This window comes from Hirundo rustica, chromosome 15 (genome assembly GCF_015227805.2).
Source record: "Hirundo rustica isolate bHirRus1 chromosome 15, bHirRus1.pri.v3, whole genome shotgun sequence".
Lineage (NCBI taxonomy): Eukaryota > Metazoa > Chordata > Aves > Passeriformes > Hirundinidae > Hirundo > Hirundo rustica.
The window spans coordinates 1,845,614-1,864,309 of record NC_053464.1 but is presented as its reverse complement, the minus strand read 5'-3'; the positions used below and the strand labels follow the sequence as shown (position 1 = coordinate 1,864,309).

Sequence of the window (18,696 nt, the reverse complement as noted above, 5' to 3'; positions counted from 1 at the left end):
GGAGAATTGGGGTTGTTTGAGCCTGGAAATGAAAGAGCTCGGGGGTGACCTGATTACCCCTTCCAGTAACTGAAGGAGCCATCAGGAAAGATGGAGAGAGACCATTTACAAGGGATGAGGTGCCAGGATGGGGGGGAATGGCTTCCCACTGCCAGAGGGCAGGGCTGGATGGGAGATTGGGCAGGAATTGTTCCCTGGGAGGGTGGGCAGGGCCTGGCACAGGGTGCCCAGAGCAGCTGTGGCTGCCCCTGGATCCCTGGCAGTGCCGAGGGCCAGGTAGGACAGGGCTTGGAGCAGCCTGGGACGGTGGCAGGGGGTGGGATGACACAAACTCAGTCACTTCAAAACATTGAGGGACTTGTGTTCCAGCATCTGCATTTGTGAGACAATGAAATAACACACAGAGTTTGATTAGAGTTGTATCTTTCAAAACTAAATCACCAAAACCCCCTTTGATGATCAGACTTTGTGACGTTCAAGGTCTTTTCCAACTTTGATGGTTCCATGATTTTTCTCTTAAATGAAAAGACCAGTGAAAGCTGAAGGAGCAGACATTTTATTCTTCCTCTCCAAGTTACTTAATTAGCACATAGTTACAAATGGCAGAATTTCAGGCCTTTACACAGGTTTTGTGTTTTCATTTCTGTGCAGGAACATCTGACTTGTTCCATTTTGTCGGGCTCTGAATTATTTTAAGCTAAATAGTCAAAATCTCATTTTGTATTAGCTAAATACTGACCCAGGCTGGGGAAGAGCTGCAGTAGATCAGGTGCTGGAGCACATTTGTACAATCCCTTTGCACTGCCATGTGCGTTTGCACCTGCAGGTTGGTGAAAGTGACGTTGTATGGATCCCAAATCAAGCTGTACAACATCGAGACCGCCGTTCCCTCCGTGCTGAAACCTGACCTCATCGATGTGTGAGTGTGGGGTGCGCCCAAACTGGTGTGGGGAGGGTTGGATCTCCTGGATCTGCTGCTCAGACCCCTCCTTGGCACACAGTCTGGGAAACAGCCTCTCCAGCTGTTGGCAGCTCCCCAGGAAAACACCTTTTTCAGCTGATGGAAGTCAAGGCTGCTGCCAGCGTTCTGGACCAGTCTTCCCCCTAATGGAAGTACCCAGGTCATTTAAAGGAAAACATGTTTGTGCTGAGAAGGAAAAATGCCCCTTAAATCAGCTCTGACAGCAAACTGGGATTGTGCCCTTTGCTGGTGGCCGTAAAAGCAGGGTAATTAATGAGGAGATAAGTGTTACAACAGTGATATTTTAAAGAAATGGATCCACTGTGTAATGTGTAGTTTATTTATAAATCCAGTTGATGGATTTTTTGCTACCCAAGTCAGTTCTGTGGCTCAGGTAAAAGAGGTTTTTCCCAGCTGAGGGTTTCAATCCTTGTCTTCCAAGACAAACGTAATCCTTGCAGCTGTACAAGCCATTTCTGGCACAAACAGCTGCCTGCCATCCAGATTTCACCTTCAGTGTGAAATCTTGGTGCTGCTGGTCACAGATCACCTCTGTGACAGACTTTGAGGGACCCTCCCTTGCTGAGGCTGTGCAGCACCAACCTGTTCCCTGCCAGCTGGAGTTCTGTGAGCAGAATTTAAGGTTTGAACGCTTGTTCTGGTTTGTGATTGCACCTTCAGCAGCTCCTTGAAGACTCCCACTGGATTTCACCGTATCACTGTATAACTAATGGGATTTGTCCTATTAGTCCCAAGTTAATTGCACCGAAATTTATGCAGGTGATGTTGTTTTAATGGTTTTTATGCTTTTGAGTAATTGGGGAGGTGTTTTCCATGATCTGTCAGCAAGGGTTCACCCGTTTCCCTGTCCCTGAAGAAACAAAATATGGTCCATTTTCTAAAGGACCTAATCTAGTTTCTAATGCAAACCAGGAAAGAATTGTGGTCCATTTCCTAATGCTTGCCTGAGAAAGCAACACTATCACACATTTGGGGGACACCTCTCTGAAACACCCTGACTCAATCTTCACAGGATAGAAGTGTGATTATGAGGTGTGGTTACCGTCAGGTACCACTTGGCGATAACCTGGCTTTATCAATTTGCATTTTTGCCTTGGTGGGTCCAGAACCAAAACCAAAAAAGCAGGGAGGATTTTTTTACAAACCACGCTGCCAGGTTTGCCTGAAACACCGCTCTCGTGTCCCCTGCTGTCCCCAGGCACGCCCAGTCCCTGGCGGCCCTGCAGGCCTACGCTCACTGGCTGGCCCAGTTCTACAGCGAGGTGCACCGGCAGAACCCCGAGCAGTTCATCTCCCTGGTGTCCACGGCGCTGGAGGCCATCACCCCCCTCATCAGCTCCAAGGTACTGCTCCCCTGGGGGCTGCACTCTGCTCAGCTGGGGCGGGCTGGGAGCCAGGGAGGTGTCCTAGCAGCACTGGGGGTCGGGCTAACGCAAGCAACTTAAAGGCTTTTAAACTCGGTCTAATGATTTTAAAGCAGGGAAGCCTCTCTCTCTCATGGTATTAAGGGAACTCAGCTATGCTCTGGTTGACAAATAAGTCACAGAATTGTTTAGGAAATGCTCTCTATGATCAAATCCAATCATTCCTCCAGCCCTGCCGAAGCACCACTGCCCCATGTCCCCAAATGCCACATCCACACGGCTCTTAAACCCCTCCAGGGATTGGATTCCACCTCTGCCTTGAGCAACCTACGCCTGACCATCCTTTCCCTGAAGAACTTTTCCCAAATTCCAATCTAAACCTCCCCTGGCGCAGCTTGAGGCCGTTTCCTCTCGTCCTGTCCCTGGCTGCACCCCCCAGGTGCTGGCAGCTCAGTGTCCCCGGCTGTGTGTGCTGGTGGCACTGGGCAGCCCGAGCACCCCTCTGTGTCTCAGGTGCAGGAGAAGCTGCTGCTGTCTGCGTGCCACCTGCTGGTGTCCCTGGCCACCACGGTGCGCCCGGTGTTCCTGATCAGCATCCCAGCCGTGCAGAAGGTGTTCAACAGGATCACTGACACCTCTGCCCAGCGCCTCCCCGACAAGGTCAGTTGGCCCAGAGCTGTCTCACGTGCACATCAGGTGTCCTCGGGGAGATGTGCCCCAGGTGGGGAGGGATAACCTCGAAAATAACTGGAGGGGCGGCAGTCAGCTCTGGATTGTGGATATCCACAAATTACGGTGATACTGTGTGTAATTAGTGATCTGTTTCAAGGAACGGCACAAGGGAAAAACACAGTTGCTCCTCTTAGATCTGATTCTTTTCTCATTTGTTGACACCATCCCCAGTTCTCCATCATCTTTACAGTACAGGCACGCTGATTCTGACCTGCACAAAGAGTTTTCTGTGAAATTCACTTATTTATATTGCAGAAGCAATGTAAATAATATATTCCATTTATAGCACTGACAAGCCACAGTGCTGGGATGTGGTTGTGATGTGTGCTGGCAAGGAAGCACAAATTGCTGCACGAGTGCAGAAGCTCAGCTTGTAAACCAGACAAGGGGTAATGAAAGTAAAATCACCTTTGTTTTTATAAACACCAGAGATTTACTGCTGTAGGGAAGGGCTGACAGAGCTGGGAGCTGCTTCCAGGCCTTAAATCCTGGAGCTTTGCTTCTCTCTCTCTTTGCAGAGCTGGTAATTTTCACTTGGGCCCGTGTTATGCTCTTGAACAGGGAGCTCCACTGGTGTCTTGGACAGCCATAAAATGTCACTTCACTCCAGGCTTGTGCTCTAGCAAAAATTAACTCAAAAAAACAGTTAAAACTTTGTCTCTTTGCCTAATGTTGCCCAGAGAAGTTGTGGCTGCCCCATCCCTAGAAGCGTCCAAGGCCAGGCTGGGCTTGGAGCAGCCTGGTCTGGTGGAAGGTGTCCCTGCCCATGGCAGGGGGTTGGAACTATGTTGGACCTTTAAGGTCCCTTCAACCCAAACCATTCCACGAGTCAATGGTTTTGCTGTCAGTCCAACCCTGGTGCTGTCTGGGGTCTTGCAGGTGGCTTCCTGCTCCCACATCTCACCGAGCTCATATCTCAGGAGCTCAGGGTTTCTATCCACCCCTGTGGGTGTTTTGGGAGCTGCAATCCATCCTCAGTGTCCAAGCAGCTCTGCAGAGCTCATCCAGAGCCTCCCACACATCAGAGATGCCCAAAGCAGGGGTGGAACACGGCGAGCTTTACCCTCCCTTCCACCCAAGCCGTTCCATGACTCTTCCCACCCAAAGCGTTCCTTGGCTGTGATTCCTGTCCCTCCCAGGCCCAGGTGCTGGTGTGCAGGGCTCTGTCCAACGTGCTGCTGCTGCCCTGGCCCAACCTGCCCGAGAGCGAGCAGCAGTGGGCCGTGCGCTCCACCAACCACGCCAGCCTCGTGTCCGCCCTCACCAGGGACTACCGCCAGCTCAAGGCCACGGCCAGCCTGCCCCAGAGGAAGGTGCAGCTGGAGGACAGTAAGTACCAGTGTCCTGCTCATTCCTGCTGCACTGGGCAGTGTCACTGAGCTGATTTGCCAGTAGTTGGTTTGGCTGAGAAACTGTTTTGCGTAAGGGGAGGAGCAGTTTGGGCTTTGTTTCTGTTTTTAGAGGCTTTTCTGCTCTGTTCAGGGCACTCTCAGCCCAGGTGGCCTGTAAACTCTTCCATTAAAGTGCTGTCTTCCTAAGGAAGGTGGGATCGGGGTTGGGATGAAAGTTTAGATAGTAAGGATTGCATTGGGAATACTGAATAGCATCATGGTGTAGGATTAGAAATACTGGCTGGAAGCAGCAGTAACAATCACAGTTGGAAAAAGTGAAGGGGGAAAATAAGAATTTCTTCCAGGCTTGGGAAGTACTGGGGAGGGGTTTTTTATACAGGAGGAATGCAAGGAAACTCCTGGCAGGAGTGCAGGGAAACTACTGTGTATGCTTTGGGCCTGGTTTGGGGTGATTTGGGGTTTTTTTTCATTGAGGATCACTTTAGAAATCATTCAGAAATCTGCAGTGTCACACATCAGTTGTTTTACTTACTCTGTGTGTGAGCTTAACTTCACTGCCTCGTAACTTGTGAGCAGTTTTGGCACATGCAAGAAGCAATCACTCCTCTTGTTTTGCAGCCAAAGTGATCATCCACCAGACACTGAGCGTTCTGGAAGATATTGTAGAAAGTGTCTCTGGAGAATCCACCAAGTCCCGGCAGATCTGTTATCAGTCGCTGCAAGAATCCGTGCAGGTCTCACTAGCCCTCTTCCCAGCTTTCATTCATCAGTCAGGTATAACCTCAGGCCAGGGGTCATGCTGTGAGTAGCTTTCTGAGCTCCTGGTAGCACCCAGAGCAGCAGCACAGTTGTGCTCTGGGTGTGGAGTGTGTGAGTTGGGTGTGCTGGGAGAGCTGGGCTGAAGCACAGCAGGGAGGGGACATCCCTGCCAGCCAGGATCCAGGCAGGATGGTCACAGTTTCAAAGAGGAGCTGGTCCTGAGCACAAAACCAAAAAAGCTTTAAAATACCCTCTTTGCCATTTACATTCTCTGCAGAAGCTCGAAGGCTCAGTCATCATCAGATTGGGTGAAATGATGTGGGATTTGGGGCTTTTTCCCCTGGGATGGAACCAGGGCTGTCACTTGGCTGCCTTCTGGCCTTGTGTTTTGTGTCACATCAGGGTGCTTCCTCCTGTTCCACTTGGAGCTGGGTGGGATTTTCTCGGTGATGGGAGCTGGGGGGAGACAAAAGCAGTGAAAAGCAGAGGATCCAAGGCAGCAGCAAAGGTGCTGTGACTCCAGGGAGCTGCTGTCTTCAGAACAGGCTGGCAGCCTCACCAACTGTGATTTATTGGCAATCAAAGGCTGTGTGATGAGGGAGGAGTTGAGCAGCTCCAGCTTGGTTATCCAGTGTTTATTGGGGTGGATGAAGGATCAGCCCACTGCATCACCACTCTGCTTCTGAAGATAGAAGGGTCTGCTCAGTTCTTGCCAAAAAAACAAGCTGGATTCTGTCTCCTCCACCCGGAGCTGTGTGGATGTTCTGGATTTCCTGGTGTTTCCTGTTAACCCTGTACAAGCAGTGAGAACTGGAGATGGGCCTGGAGCTGCCCCTGAGCTTTCTCCCAGCGCTCTGAGCGCACTGAGGCCTTGCTGGCAGGGTTGTGGTTGTTCTGGGGGGTTGGTGCTGCCTGTGCTTGTCATCCCAGGCAGGTTTTGGAAGGGGATGAACAATCCTGAAGCCCTGTAGGAACCAGCCGATGGTTTCAGTTTCTCAGACAACCCTGTTGGTAAACTCCCCAAAGTAAATGGGGCTGCCTGAACAGGAGGAGCAAACTTCAGACTTAAACGTAAAAGACTTCTTGGAGCACTTGGATGTTTCCTTAACATGTTTCTTTTGCTTTTCTCTTCTCTTAGATGTGACAGATGAGATGCTGAGCTTCTTCCTCACCCTGTTCCAAGGCCTGAGGGTGCAGATGGGAGTGCCTTTCACTGAGCAGATCATACAGACCTTCCTGAACATGTTCACCAGGTACTGCCCAACACTGGTCACTTCTTTCTTACCCCTCAGGATGGTTTATCTTAGGAGCTGCTCAGCCAGTTGGTCCCTGTTCCTAAGGTGGGCTGTTTCCAAACTTTGTCACATCCCAGGGCTGAATCTGAGGAAAACATTTCCAAGTCTGGAGAGACCCAGTGCATGCTCATCAGTCATACCTGCCACTGCGCAGTTCCAGCTCTCCCACAGACTTCCTGGCTGTGTGGGGTCTTGAACTGGACTGTCACATTCCCTCTTAGCCCCTGCCCAAGGTCTGAAAGTGTCCCCTCAGTCATCTTTTCTTAGGGAGGGGTGTCTGTCAGCCCTCAGTCACAACCTCCCTCCCTTCTGTGGCCATGTACTTGGCCAATATTAACTGAGCATTTTAGAGGCATCACCTCTTTTCCAGTAAACCAGGCGAGCCTTTGGATCTCTGGGAATGTTCCTAATGGCTGTTTGTGTCCCAGGGAGCAGCTGGCAGAGAGCATCCTCCACGAGGGCAGCACCGGCTGCCGGGTGGTGGAGAAGTTCCTGAAGATCCTGCAGGTGGTGGTGCAGGAGCCAGGCCAGGTGTTCAAACCCTTCCTGCCCAGTGTGATCTCGCTGTGCATGGAGCAGGTGTATCCCATCATTGCAGAGGTAGGGCAGCTCTCCCAGGGCAGGGGAGGCATTGCTGGGGGGTGGCAGCGGTGAAGCTTCGACTTGGCAAGAGCTGCCAAGTGTGGAGGAGTAGTCAGTGGGATTGGAAGCAGGGTGGGTGGAGGATTTTGTCAGGGATTTCAAGAGAAGCTAAAATGAGGGAGGTGGTCAAAGCAGGAGGTACAGCTCGGAGTCAGCGATGTGTTTCCAGCATGATCCCACAGCTGCTGGCTCTGCTGCTCCCTTAGGAGAAGTGCTTTGATGCTTGGCTGCAGAGCCCTGGCTGGGATCCAGGGCTCGGGGTGGGGTCCCAGCAGAGGAGCTGCTCTGAGCTCTGTCCCCGTCTCCTGCCAGCGCTCATCCCCTGATGTGAAAGCAGAGCTGTTCGAGCTGCTCTTCCGGGTCCTGCACCACAACTGGAGGTACTTCTTCAAATCCAGTGTGCTGGCCAGTGTCCAGAGGGGAGTGGCAGAGGAGCAGATGGAGAACGAAGCCCAGTTCAGTGCCATCATGCAGGTAACTCACCGTTCCCAGCGTTCCCCAGAACCTGTCCTGCAGGGGAGCGCTCCCTGCTTGGGCAGTGCATTAAACACGGAATCACAGAGTCATCAAGGTTGGAAATTCCCTCTGAGATTGAGTCCAGTCATTACCCCAGCACTGCCAAGGCCACCACTAAAACATGTCCCCAAGTGCCACATCCACTTGGCTTTTAAATCCGCCCAGGGATGGTGACCCCACCACAGCCCTGGGCAGCTGTGCCAGGGCCTGCCCACCCTGTCCATGAAGAAATCTTCTCTAATACTCAACCTAAACCTCCCCTGGCACAGCTTGAGGCCGTTTCCCCTTGTCCTGTCCCTGTTCCCTGGGAGCAGAGCCCGACCCCCCCGGCTGTCCCCTCCTGTCAGGGAGCTGTGCAGAGCCACCAGGGCCCCCTGAGCCTCCTTTTCTCCAGGCTGAGCCCCTTTCCCAGCTCCCTCAGCCTCTCCTGGTGCTCCAGCCCCTTCCCAGCTCTGTTCCCTGCCCTGGACATGCTCCAGCCCCTCTGTGCCTTTGTTTTCGTGAGGATCCCATATGGGCACATGTGGGTGATGAGTTTAGATGAGTCTTGAGTGAGGTTTTGCCTCCTAAAACTGCTGAAAATGAAAGTTGCTGAGGAGTGGCCCAGCTGCTGAGCTCACAAGGCACAGAGCCATGCAAGCATGAGGAATTCCTTTGCAAGGAATTAATTAATTCCTTTGCAAGCTTCATCCTGCAATAAAAATAAATTACTGCCACTGACACATTTAATTCTGAGTGCTGTGATTGGCACTGGGGAGAGCTGTCAGTGCAGAGAAGTTTTCCTGAGTGTCTTTTGGTTTCCATGGACTTCATGAGTGCTGTACCACGGGCCCTGGTAGGGAAGGATCAGTGGGGTAACACCTGACAGGCTTTGGCCTGGGGAGTAGAAAATCATGGAATGGTTTGGGATGAAGGGACCTGAAAGTTCATCCAGTGCCACCCTCTGCCACGGCAGGGACACCTCCCACTGTCCCAGCCTGGCCTTGGGCACTGCCAGGGATCCAGGGGCAGCCACAGCTGCTCTGGGCACCCTGTGCCAGGGCCTGCCCACCCTCCAGGGAACAATTCCTGCCCAGTATCCCATCCAGCCCTGCCCTCTGGCAGTGGGAGCCATTCCCTGTGTCCTGTCCCTCCAGCCCTTGTCCCCAGTCCCTCTGCAGCTCTCCTGGAGCCCCTTTAGGCACTGGCAGGGAAGGACAGCATGTGCACAGAGCCAGCCCCAGCCCTCTCAGGTTGGGACATTGGAATTTTTAAGAATAACAGATGGTGTTCCGTGTGTTACTTCGGTCAGAGCTGGCCAGATGAGTTCCTTTGAATTCCTGGATCTCTTAGACTGCAGGTGGGAGGACTTTAGGAGAGTTTTCCCATCATGGAGTGCCTGGAGAAACTGGGTCCTCTGTGATGCACAAGTGGAGAGGGAGCTCTTGCACTGCCATAAACTGGGTCATGTTTCTCTCTGGCCTTCTCTTCTCCTGCCACCTTTTGGTATGAATGAAGCCCAGGCTGGTTCCTGTGCAGGGCTGTCCAAACATCTCTTCCACCTGTAGCTGTGTAACGTTTCCAAACTCTTGAATGCCTCATTCTGGAAGATATTTATGTAACAATCTCAGTTCAGGCTGGGTGACAATACTGCACTGCTTATTTTACTCCTTGGCTCTTGTTGCTCTGATACAAAAGTCTTGTTTGATGTTCTGTAAGTGTTCCCACAGCCAGTGCTTTGTGTGGGGGATATTAATAGTTTGTATGCTGATTTCCACCTGAGATCTAAGGCCAGAACAGACTCGGTCTTGATGGGATCTGGGTCATTTTTGTCCATTTGACAATAAATGGGTCATGTGGGAGAATAACTCTTCTTCTCACAATGCCTTGAAGAGGAACCGTTAAAATCCTGCTGCCTGTCCCTGTGCAGAGCTGACCTCATGCACCTTCATCCCCTGTGCAGTGTTTTGGAGGTGTTTGGTGTGGAAAAGGTGTTTGATCACACGCTGTGCAGCCCTGCCAGACCAGCTCAGGGTCCAGCAGGTTTTGTTCTGGGCTCTCCCAGGGCCCCTCTCCAAATCCTAAATCAGGGCAGTGACATCTGCTTGGGCTCCTGGCTGAGACTGAGGGCTCCCCTGGGGTGTGTCCTGGTCCCTGTTCCCAGTGGACCCAGCCCAGCAGCTGCTCTGCAGGGATATGCCCGTGTTCCCAGCAAAATGCCATTCCCATGGATCTGCCGGCAGCACAGGTGATTGCAGCAACTGCCTGGCTCCTGTTGGCTTGCTGCACTGAGGCTCCAGGGGCTTGTCCCGGGGTCAGGGTGAAAACGCCGTTGTTTTGCCTGGCAAGTCTGATGTTTGTGGTGGTCTCCATCCCCTTCCTCCCACTGTGCTTTGTTCCCAGGCGTTTGGCCAATCGTTCCTGCAGCCTGACATTCACCTGTTCAAGCAGAACCTCTTCTACCTGGAGACACTGAACACGAAGCAGAAGCTGTACCACAAGGTGGGTCCTACCTGAGCCTGGGAAGAGGTGGGAGCTGTCCTGGGACTGGGTTTAAACTACTCAGGTCAGGATCTGGGGGTTTTGTGCCACGGCCTTTGGGTGGTTGCCTTGCTCCAGGTGGTTGGAATGGAGTTACCACCCCTCTGATACTGGGAACTGGGAAAGGGAGGGATCCCAGCTCCAGTCAGACAAAGCCTGGATGTGTTCCCTCCTCTGACAGAGGGAAAGCAGTGAACACACAGTGAGGTTTGCAGGAATTGGGATCATCAGTGGGACAGTGAGTGCCTCCAGCATTCCCACCTGGGCAGCTGCAGGTATCCACTATTCCCAGGTCACTGCCACGTGGGAGCCTCCATCTCTCTTTGGATCCATCCTCCAGGCCCTGTAACCTACCCTTAACTGCTGCCATGGGGGATTAAATCTGGACTCCAGGGAATCTGGTCACCCTGCGAAAGCAGAGCTTTCAGTTTCTCATCTGTGCTCACAACTGAAGGGCAGCCCTTTGTGTTCACGGGTGCCTGGGCTGACTTCAGGCATCTGGCCGCATTCCCTGGCTCCCAAAAACACTGTACAGGGTACACCTGGCTGGAATTGGAGTGGGACTTGATGCTGGTGGCTTTGCCAATGCCTAAAACTTGGTCAGAGCACGGAATCATGGATTGGTTTGGGCTGGATGGGACTGTAAAGCTGATTTATTTTTACATCCCTGCCATGGGCAGGGACAGCTCCCACTGTCCCAGGCTGCTCCAAGCCCCAGTGTCCAACCCAGCCTTGGACACTGCCAGGGATCCAGGGACAGCCACAGCTGCTCTGGGCACCCTGTGCCAGGGCCTGCCCACCCTGCCAGGGAACAATTCCTGCCCAATCTCCCATCCAGCCCTGCCCTCTGGCAGTGGAAGCCATTCCCTGTGTCCTGTCCCTCCAGCCCTTGTCCCCAGTCCCTCTGCAGCTCTCCTGGAGCCCCTTTAGGCCCTGGCAGGGGCTCTGAGGTATCTCTAAAGCCCCAAACCATGAGGTAAGTGTGGCCAAATTCAATGTTAACTTTCAAGCTGATACTAATTGAGCTTGTTTTAGCCATTTTTGATCTGGCTTGGCTTAGAAAATCATCTCAGCACTCACCGGTTTGCAGATGCTGCTGAAGCTGTGGCTGCTCTGTCCTTGCTGGATTTATCCTCCTGTGGGAGGAGCGAAGTCCCTTAACCCTGTGCCCCTCTCCCTGTGCAGAAGATCTTCAGGACCACGATGCTGTTCCAGTTTGTGAACGTGCTGCTGCAGGTGCTGGTGCACAAGTCCCACGACCTGCTGCAGGAGGAGATCGGCATCGCCACCTACAACATGGCCTCGGTGGACTTCGACGGCTTCTACTCGGCCTTCCTGCCCGAGTTCCTGGCCAGCTGCGACGGCGTGGACTCCAACCAGAAGAACGTGCTGGGGAGGAATTTCAAAATGGACAGGGTAAGGAGGGGAGGCGCGGCGTTGAGGTGCTCCCGGGATGCACAGGGCTCCCCCGGAACAGGCAGCTGGGAATGTCTCCTTCTTGTTCCCAACGCTTCCATGCTCAGCAGTGCCCAGGCAAGGATTTCTCACTGCAGGTAGCAGAGCTGTCGTGTCACCCCTCAGGCTGCAGGGTGCTCTGGGAGTCAGGGAATGTGTTTCCTGGAGGAGGTTTTCGTTGGAGTAGGCTGGCATTGCTGAGTGGGACGCTCAGGTCCTTGCCGAAATCTCGCTCCAGCTGCTGGCCAGATGTTTGAGGGTTACAGTAAGGACAAGAGCAGAGCACCTGCAAAGGCTCACAGTTCCTGCAAACCCCTCATGTGTGGGAAGGAAATGTGGAATATGATGGCAGAGCAGCAGGTTCTGGCTTCCATTTACTGAGGGTTGGCCAGTGAATACTCCCTGCCCTGAGAGAGGGGATGGGCATTTGAGACCAAGGGTGAGGATAGGGATGGAGCCCTGGGGGAATTAATTGGCTCTAGAAGGCAACTGCCCTTCAGGAATATCAGCCCTTGTTAGGGAGCGTGTGACACCCAGGAGCCTTGGCAGGAGGGCAGCAAGGAATTAATGCTGCATCTGGCCATGGTGCCAGGCTGGGAGAGCTGAGGGTGCTCACCTGGGGAAGAGAGGGGTCCAGGGAAACCTCAGAGCCCCTGCCAGGGCCTAAAGGGGCTCCAGGAGAGCTGCAGAGGGGCTGGGGACAAGGGATGGAGGGACAGGACACAGGGAATGGCTTCCAGTGCCAGAGGGCAGGGCTGGATGGGAGATTGGGCAGGAATTGTTCCCTGGGAGGGTGGGCAGGGGCTGGCACAGGGTGCCCAGAGCAGCTGTGGCTGCTCCTGGATCCCTGGCAGTGCCCAAGGCCAGGCTGGACACTGGGGCTTGGAGCAGCCTGGGATGGTGGAAGGTGTCCCTGCCCATGGCAGGGGGTTGGAACTGGTTGAGTTTTAAGGCCCTTCCCAGCCCAGCCCATCCCATGATTCCATGACCACTCCTCTCGGGCCTCGCTGCACCATGAGAAGCCGGAGGTGGGGGCAGAGCCTGGATCCCTGCAGTCAGCTCTGAGCCCACCTCTGCCCCAGGAGCTGGCGTTCCCTGGGCTCGGGCTGAGTCAGGATGGATCTGTTCACGTGTGAACACCCGTGGGCCGTGTGCCCCTCCCTGCTGCCCGCCGTGCGTCCGTTCCCAGCAGCCGTTGTTGTGTCCCTTGCAGGACCTGCCCTCCTTCACGCAGAACGTGCACAGGCTGGTGAACGACCTGCGCTATTACAGACTGTGCAACGACAGCCTGCCCCCGGGCACTGTCAAGTTGTAGTGACTGCGCTGGCCCGCTGCCCTTGCGCAGGGAACAGCTCCGTGTTTCGGTTCTCCGCCGGCGCTGCGGGCCGGGCTCCCGCCCGCGCCCACGCCCTGGATTCACCGGCCCCGGATTCACCGCGCTCCACCGCTTCCTTTGAGTTCTCCCTGCCCCAGCCCGAGGCCGCAGCTGGAGCCGGCAGGATGTGTCTTAACGCCCACCCCCGGGGCATCCCGACTGTTGGGAAATCCCTCTCCCGGGGCTTTCCCTCTGCTCCTGTAGCACTTTGTTGCATCTGGAGGTGTCTGGAGAGATCATGTCCGTATCAAACGCGAGGCAGAAGCGCCAAAGACCACTTCAGACATTCGTACCTTCGTGTCATTCCACCTTCCTGCCCCGCCCAGCTCTCGGAGGAGGAGTCTCCTGACGTTGGGACTGGTTTGGCACTTCTGTCACTCCCTTTGTTTTTAAATTGCCTTGAAAACCTCCCCGATGTTGGCGGGGATTTAGAGACTTTTTTTGGGTTTTTTTTAAACGTTTTCTCATCATTCCATTGTGATACTAAAACAACATGCTTAATGGGAATAAAGTGCTTACTTTGTTGTTTTAAATAACTCGGGGCTGGGTTAGTTTCCCTCTAGGTCATTCTATAAATGAACACGCAGTGCTCCACAGCTTTTCCCAGGATCAGGAATGAGGAGCAGCCAACAAGGATCCCAGCAAGCCCAGCAGCTCCTGGAAGGTGCAGATCAGTGGTGGCTGCTGCTTCTGCTGTCTCCTCATTGTTTTCCTCCAGTGTTTTCTGTCACGTGTTGTGGTGATCCGTTCATTCCCTCCATCACACTTGTCTGAATCGATCATGAAGTGCCTGCAGGAAGAAATCCCCCATTCCCAGGGAGCCTGGAGCTGAGGTTCACCCTCTGACCAGTGACTGGTAAAATCCCAGACACCACTCAGGCAGGACCAGACTGTGTGGGACTTGTGGATCTCTGATCATGCAGCTGGGAAGGATTTCCTTTCCTTTCCTGAGGTCTCTGGTCAGGGAGCAGTATTAAATCTTAATTTTTATATTCAATAGATTAAATTTGAGAGGAACTTCTCACAAGGGCATGGAGTGACAGGACTAGGGAAATTGCCTTAGGCTGAATGAGGGCGGGGCTGGATGGGATATTTGGCAGGAATTGTTCCCTGGAGGGTGGGCAGGGCCTGGCACAGGGTGCCCAGAGCAGCTGTGGCTGCCCCTGGATCCCTGGCAGTGCCCAAGGCCAGGCTGGACACTGGGGCTTGGAGCAGCCTGGGATGGTGGAAGGTGTCCCTGCCATGGCAGGGGGTGGGATGAGCTTTAAGGTCCCTTTCAACCCAAACCATTCCATAATTCTATGGAATCAGTCTTAATTCCCTGTGGTTGAGAGACTGGGGGGACACTGGGCAGCTGCAGTGGCAGGAACAGCACCAGGCACTGGGAAGGGAGCTCTCCTGGAGATGCTCTCCAAGGAACGTTTGGAGATGTGGCTGTGATGTGGCTGCACCTGGACTGCTGGGAGGTGTCAGGGGTGAGCGGGAGCGTGGCAGCACTTACTCCATGGTTCCTGTGTTTCAGTTTTGTGGCCAAGCCCCTTCCCTGTGCACATTTGTCACTGGGAGATGATGGATGCTGTTTGGATAATTTGTGCAATCCCTGCATCCGGGCTCTGAACTGGCACCAGTTTGGGCTCCCTGCCCTGGAGCAGAGTCCTGAGGCACAGAGGATGTGTCTCACCTGCTGCAGCCTGTGCAGGGGAGGGCTGAGCTGCCTCCAGAGGGGTGAGGGAAGAGGGGAGAAGATAGGTGATGATCTGTGCCCAGCCTTCCCAAGCTCCCTGCCAGCCACACCTGGAATAACACTTGGAGCACCACTGTCTCCACGTGCCCCTGGAGTCCTTGTTCCTGCTGCTGACTGGGTGCATGAGCACCCAGTGCAGAGTCCAGACCTGGCCCTGCTCCTGAGCTGTTCTGGGCACTCTCAGCAGCTCTGTCTGCCCTGAGCTGCACTGGGGGATACTGGAAGCTGGCAGCCACCTCCTCCAGCAGTTCCCTGGTTCCCTTTGGAGCTGAGCTGAAGGGATTTCATCCCAGCACAGCTCTGCAGGCTCACACTTCTTCTCTTCCTTGGCTTGACAGAGGGTGAAAGTACAAGATTTTCCCGTGGTCAGTGCCGGCAAATGCCAGGTGGCCAAAGCCCAGGCTCCAGTCTGCCATCCCTTATCCTAAAACCTCTTTCCCCTTTGCCACGCTTCTGTCCCGTTCCCCTTGGCCCGGCAGACCCTGCAGAGGGGCCTTTCCCCACCCCCGTGTTTGGGGGCAGAAGGTCTCTTTTCCACAGCCTGTTGAATCGAATCCATTTGCCCCTGGGAAGCCACTGGGGTGTTTTTTGCCATGGTGCTGAGCACAGCAGGTCCCCAGAGCCCGCCAGGCTCTGGCAGGGGTTCTGTCCCCCCGCTCCCTGTGCCTTGTGAAGGCAGGGTGGTAGTGGGGAGTGGGATGGAGCCCAGCCCTCAGCTTGTCTGTGTGTGCCTCCAGGATACTCCTCAGTCCCTCAAATCAGCACAGATTTGGGAGACAGGCACCAAGCAAGCAGCCTTTTCCACGAACTTGTCATGCTGCTGTCCCATGAGGTGTGTCTGAGTGCATGGGAAGCCCAAGGAGGAGCGATTTCCCAGCCCGGGCTCTGGAACGGGGCTTGGAGAAGTGATCAGAGGGGCTCCCACCTGGGCACTTCCTCTCTGCTGTGTCCAGGGCAGGTCTGTGCCCCACAGGGGGACACTGCCCCGGCTGCTCCCGGGGCTGGGGACTCCTTGTGCCCCAGCTCAGCCTGGCGTGGGCTGAGCCGGCCTCTCCCTGCCTGGATCGAGGGCAAAGCACCGGGCAGGTTTGGTTCCTGGCAGGGTCTGGCTCCCCTCGGGATGGGTGTGGGCTGCGCTCCCACCCTGGCGGAGCTTGGGACTCCAAACCGGGCTGTTCCGTGTCGGGATGCTCCGTGCTGGAATGCTCCGGATGGGGGGGATGTTCCGAACCGGGATACCCCGAGCAGGCGCGGCGGCCGCCCGGCCCCGGCTGCTGCTTTAAGGGGAGGGACGGAATCCTGACCCGTCCCCGGGCTCGGCCGGGCCCTTAAAGCCTCCACAGACCGAGCGAGCCCGGGTCCGACCCGCCGGGGCCGCCATGGGCTCCCTGGGGCGCTGCCTGGCCCGGAGCCTCCCCCGGGGACAGCCGGGCCTGAGCCCCCCCGGGCCCCGCTGCTACGGCTCCGGTGAGACACGGCCCTGTCCCTGCCCTGCCCTGGGGGCTCTGTGCCCTCCCTCATCCTGCCCCTGGAGACCCTTTCTTCATCCCTGTCCTGTCCCTGGAGACCCTTTCCTCATCCCTGTCCTGCCCCTGGAGACCCTTTCCTCCTCCCTGTCCTGTCCCTGGGGACCCTTTCCTCCTCCCTGTCCTGCCCCTGGGGACCCTTTCCTCCTCCCCGTCCTGCCCCTGGGGACCCTTTCCTCCTCCCCGTCCTGCCCCTGGGGATCCTTTCCTCCTCCCCGTCCTGTCCCCAGTCCCGTGCTCGTGCTGCCCCTCAGAGCTCCTGTTCCCCTGCTGTCCCCTCGGTGCCCCATCCCCTCGCAGTGTCCCCGGTCCCTCCATCCCGGGCGGGTCTCACGGGCTGCTCTGGGACTCGGTGCCAGGCTCTGCTGTCCCCAGCCCCGTGTGCCGGGACGGGGCAGAGGCCGGGGCTGGCGCTCCCTGAGGGTCCCAGGGGGTTCGGTGTCCCCAGGGACCGTGTGAGGACAGGGCAGAGCCTGGCAAAGCCGAGCCGTGCTCGGCAGTGCTCGGGGAAGCGGGGGAGCTCATGGGGTCGCTTTCTCCGGCTCTGTCCCCTGCAGCGCTGGGGCCACCCGGCCTCGCAACCCGGGACGGGTCCCCGAAGCTTGGGATTGGGAGTGGCGTGTCCTCTGTCCCTCTCCCTTCCCCTCCTTCACTCCAGCGGACGGGATGCACTGTCCCTTGGGGGCCTCTGTCCCCTCCCGCGGCGCAGCCGTGGCAGGGCCAGCGGCGGGGTGAGACCCACGGGTGACAGCGGGGCCGGGCCCTGCCGTCCCACGGTGATCGGTTTTCCTCTCCAGCAACGCAGGGCTGTGACCGGGGACTCTCCGGGCGGGGGGAAAGACCCCGGGCCAGGCAGGGGACAGAGTCCCCAGCAGCGGGACACGGCACAGACATCCCTGGCTGAAAGGATGTTTCCTGGCCACGGACATGTCCCCAACACCCATCGGGTGGCACGTCCCCTGCGACCCCACCGGCCTGAGAGGCACAGCTTGTCCAGGGGTCACGGCCCCGGGATGGGCGGGGGACAGGGATGGGGACAGGGATGGGGACACGGGTTCCCGTGACAGCCTCGGGACCAAGTACAACCCACGGTGCCGCGGGGACAGCTCGGGGTCCTGCTGCCACGGTGGCTGTGTCCCTGCTGTGTCCCGCGGTGGTGACAGTGCCCCGCGGTCCCCGCGCAGCCCCCGCGGCGCTGCAGGAGAAGACGCTGGTGGTGGCCAAGCCGGACGCGGTGCAGCGGCGGCTGCTGGGGGACATCATCCAGCGCTTCGAGCGCCGCGGATTCAAGCTGGTGGCCATGAAGCTGCTCCAGGTACCCGGGCCCGGCGGGGAACGCTGCCCCGGAGCCGGGAGCGGGGCTGGCCGGGGGACGCTGCCCGGGTGTCACTGTCACTGTCTCAGGTGGACCGCAGGCTCGTGGACCAGCACTACGAGCAGCTGCGGCTGGAGCCCTTCTACCCCGCGCTCGTCACCTACATGACCTCGGGGCCGGTGGTGGCCATGGTGAGGGGACGGTTCGGGGGTCTCGGGGGCCGCGGGGGCGCAGGGGACTCAGCTGTCCCTGTCCCGCAGGTGTGGGAGGGCTACAACGTGGTGCGGTGCACGCGGGCCATGGTTGGGGACAGCAGCGCCGTGGGGACCATCCGGGGGGACCTCAGCGTGCACATCACCAGGTAGGGCCGCGGGGGGCGGGACCCCACGGCCGTGGCACCGTCCCCATCCCTGTCCCCTCACAGGAACGTGGTCCATGCCAGTGACTCCGTGGAGACGGCCCAGCGGGAGATCGGCTTCTGGTTCCAGCGGGACGAGCTGGTGGCCTGGGACAGCAGGGACAGGGACAACATCTACGGGCTCTAGGGTCGGACCCCGGCCGGGGGGCAACCCCCGCCCCCAATAAAGCCCGGTGCCTCCAGCTCTGACTCCGGTCTCCTCCCTGGGATGTCACCAGCAAGTGCTGGAGTGGCACTGGGATGCACTGGGAAGCTCTGGGATGCACTGGGATATCCCCAGGGGGCACTGGGGTGGCTCTGGGAGACTGAGAAGCTCTGGGTGTCCATGGACTGTTCCTGGGGGGCACTGGATCGGTGCTGGGATGCTCTATGAGAAACTGGGATAGCGCTGGGAGGCTCTGGGATGAACTGGGATGTTTCTAGGGGCACTGAGGCAGTACTGGGAAGCTCGGGAAGACCCTGCGATGTCCCTGGGAGCACTGGAACTGTACTGGGAGAGCCTGTGAAGAACTGGGCTGTGCCTGGGGGGGCTGCAGGGGTTCTGCAGGTGACTGGAAGAGACCAGGGCGGGGTCTGAGCTGTAAAACTGGGGGATCTGTGCGACACTGGGACACCGCTGGGTGGCATTGGGACACAACTGGGAACCATTGGGACACCGCTGGGACACCGCTGGGTGGCACTGGGACACCGCTGGGTGGCAC

General features: G+C 56.6%; 2 protein-coding genes across 3 annotated transcripts in view; both read left to right on the top strand.

The window, feature by feature from the left end:
• XPO6 (exportin 6) overlaps nucleotides 1–13,528 on the top strand; it is a 57,646-nt gene extending 44,118 nt beyond the window's left edge. The window contains exons 14-24 of the mRNA XM_040078959.1: nucleotides 827–919; nucleotides 2,181–2,325; nucleotides 2,860–3,006; nucleotides 4,218–4,407; nucleotides 5,049–5,204; nucleotides 6,328–6,442; nucleotides 6,913–7,084; nucleotides 7,439–7,600; nucleotides 10,025–10,123; nucleotides 11,348–11,578; nucleotides 12,831–13,528. Coding sequence (XP_039934893.1) covers nucleotides 827–919; nucleotides 2,181–2,325; nucleotides 2,860–3,006; nucleotides 4,218–4,407; nucleotides 5,049–5,204; nucleotides 6,328–6,442; nucleotides 6,913–7,084; nucleotides 7,439–7,600; nucleotides 10,025–10,123; nucleotides 11,348–11,578; nucleotides 12,831–12,932 — 1,612 coding nt within the window. The 3' untranslated portion in view covers nucleotides 12,933–13,528. The remainder of the gene's footprint in view (nucleotides 1–826; nucleotides 920–2,180; nucleotides 2,326–2,859; nucleotides 3,007–4,217; nucleotides 4,408–5,048; nucleotides 5,205–6,327; nucleotides 6,443–6,912; nucleotides 7,085–7,438; nucleotides 7,601–10,024; nucleotides 10,124–11,347; nucleotides 11,579–12,830) is intronic.
• A 2,566-nt stretch (nucleotides 13,529–16,094) lies between these two features.
• On the top strand, nucleotides 16,095–18,177 carry NME4 (NME/NM23 nucleoside diphosphate kinase 4). 2 transcript variants are annotated; one of them, XM_040078956.1, is made up of 5 exons: nucleotides 16,095–16,203; nucleotides 17,447–17,577; nucleotides 17,667–17,768; nucleotides 17,838–17,938; nucleotides 18,020–18,177. In XM_040078956.1, exons 1-5 carry the CDS (start codon nucleotides 16,116–16,118, stop codon nucleotides 18,120–18,122), a joined length of 525 nt encoding a protein of 174 aa, XP_039934890.1. In that variant the 5' UTR covers nucleotides 16,095–16,115; the 3' UTR covers nucleotides 18,123–18,177. The 2 variants fall into 2 exon arrangements, with proteins under 2 accessions (XP_039934890.1, XP_039934889.1); XM_040078955.1 differs by having other exon boundaries at nucleotides 18,002–18,177.
• Nucleotides 18,178–18,696: the final 519 nt, after the last annotated feature.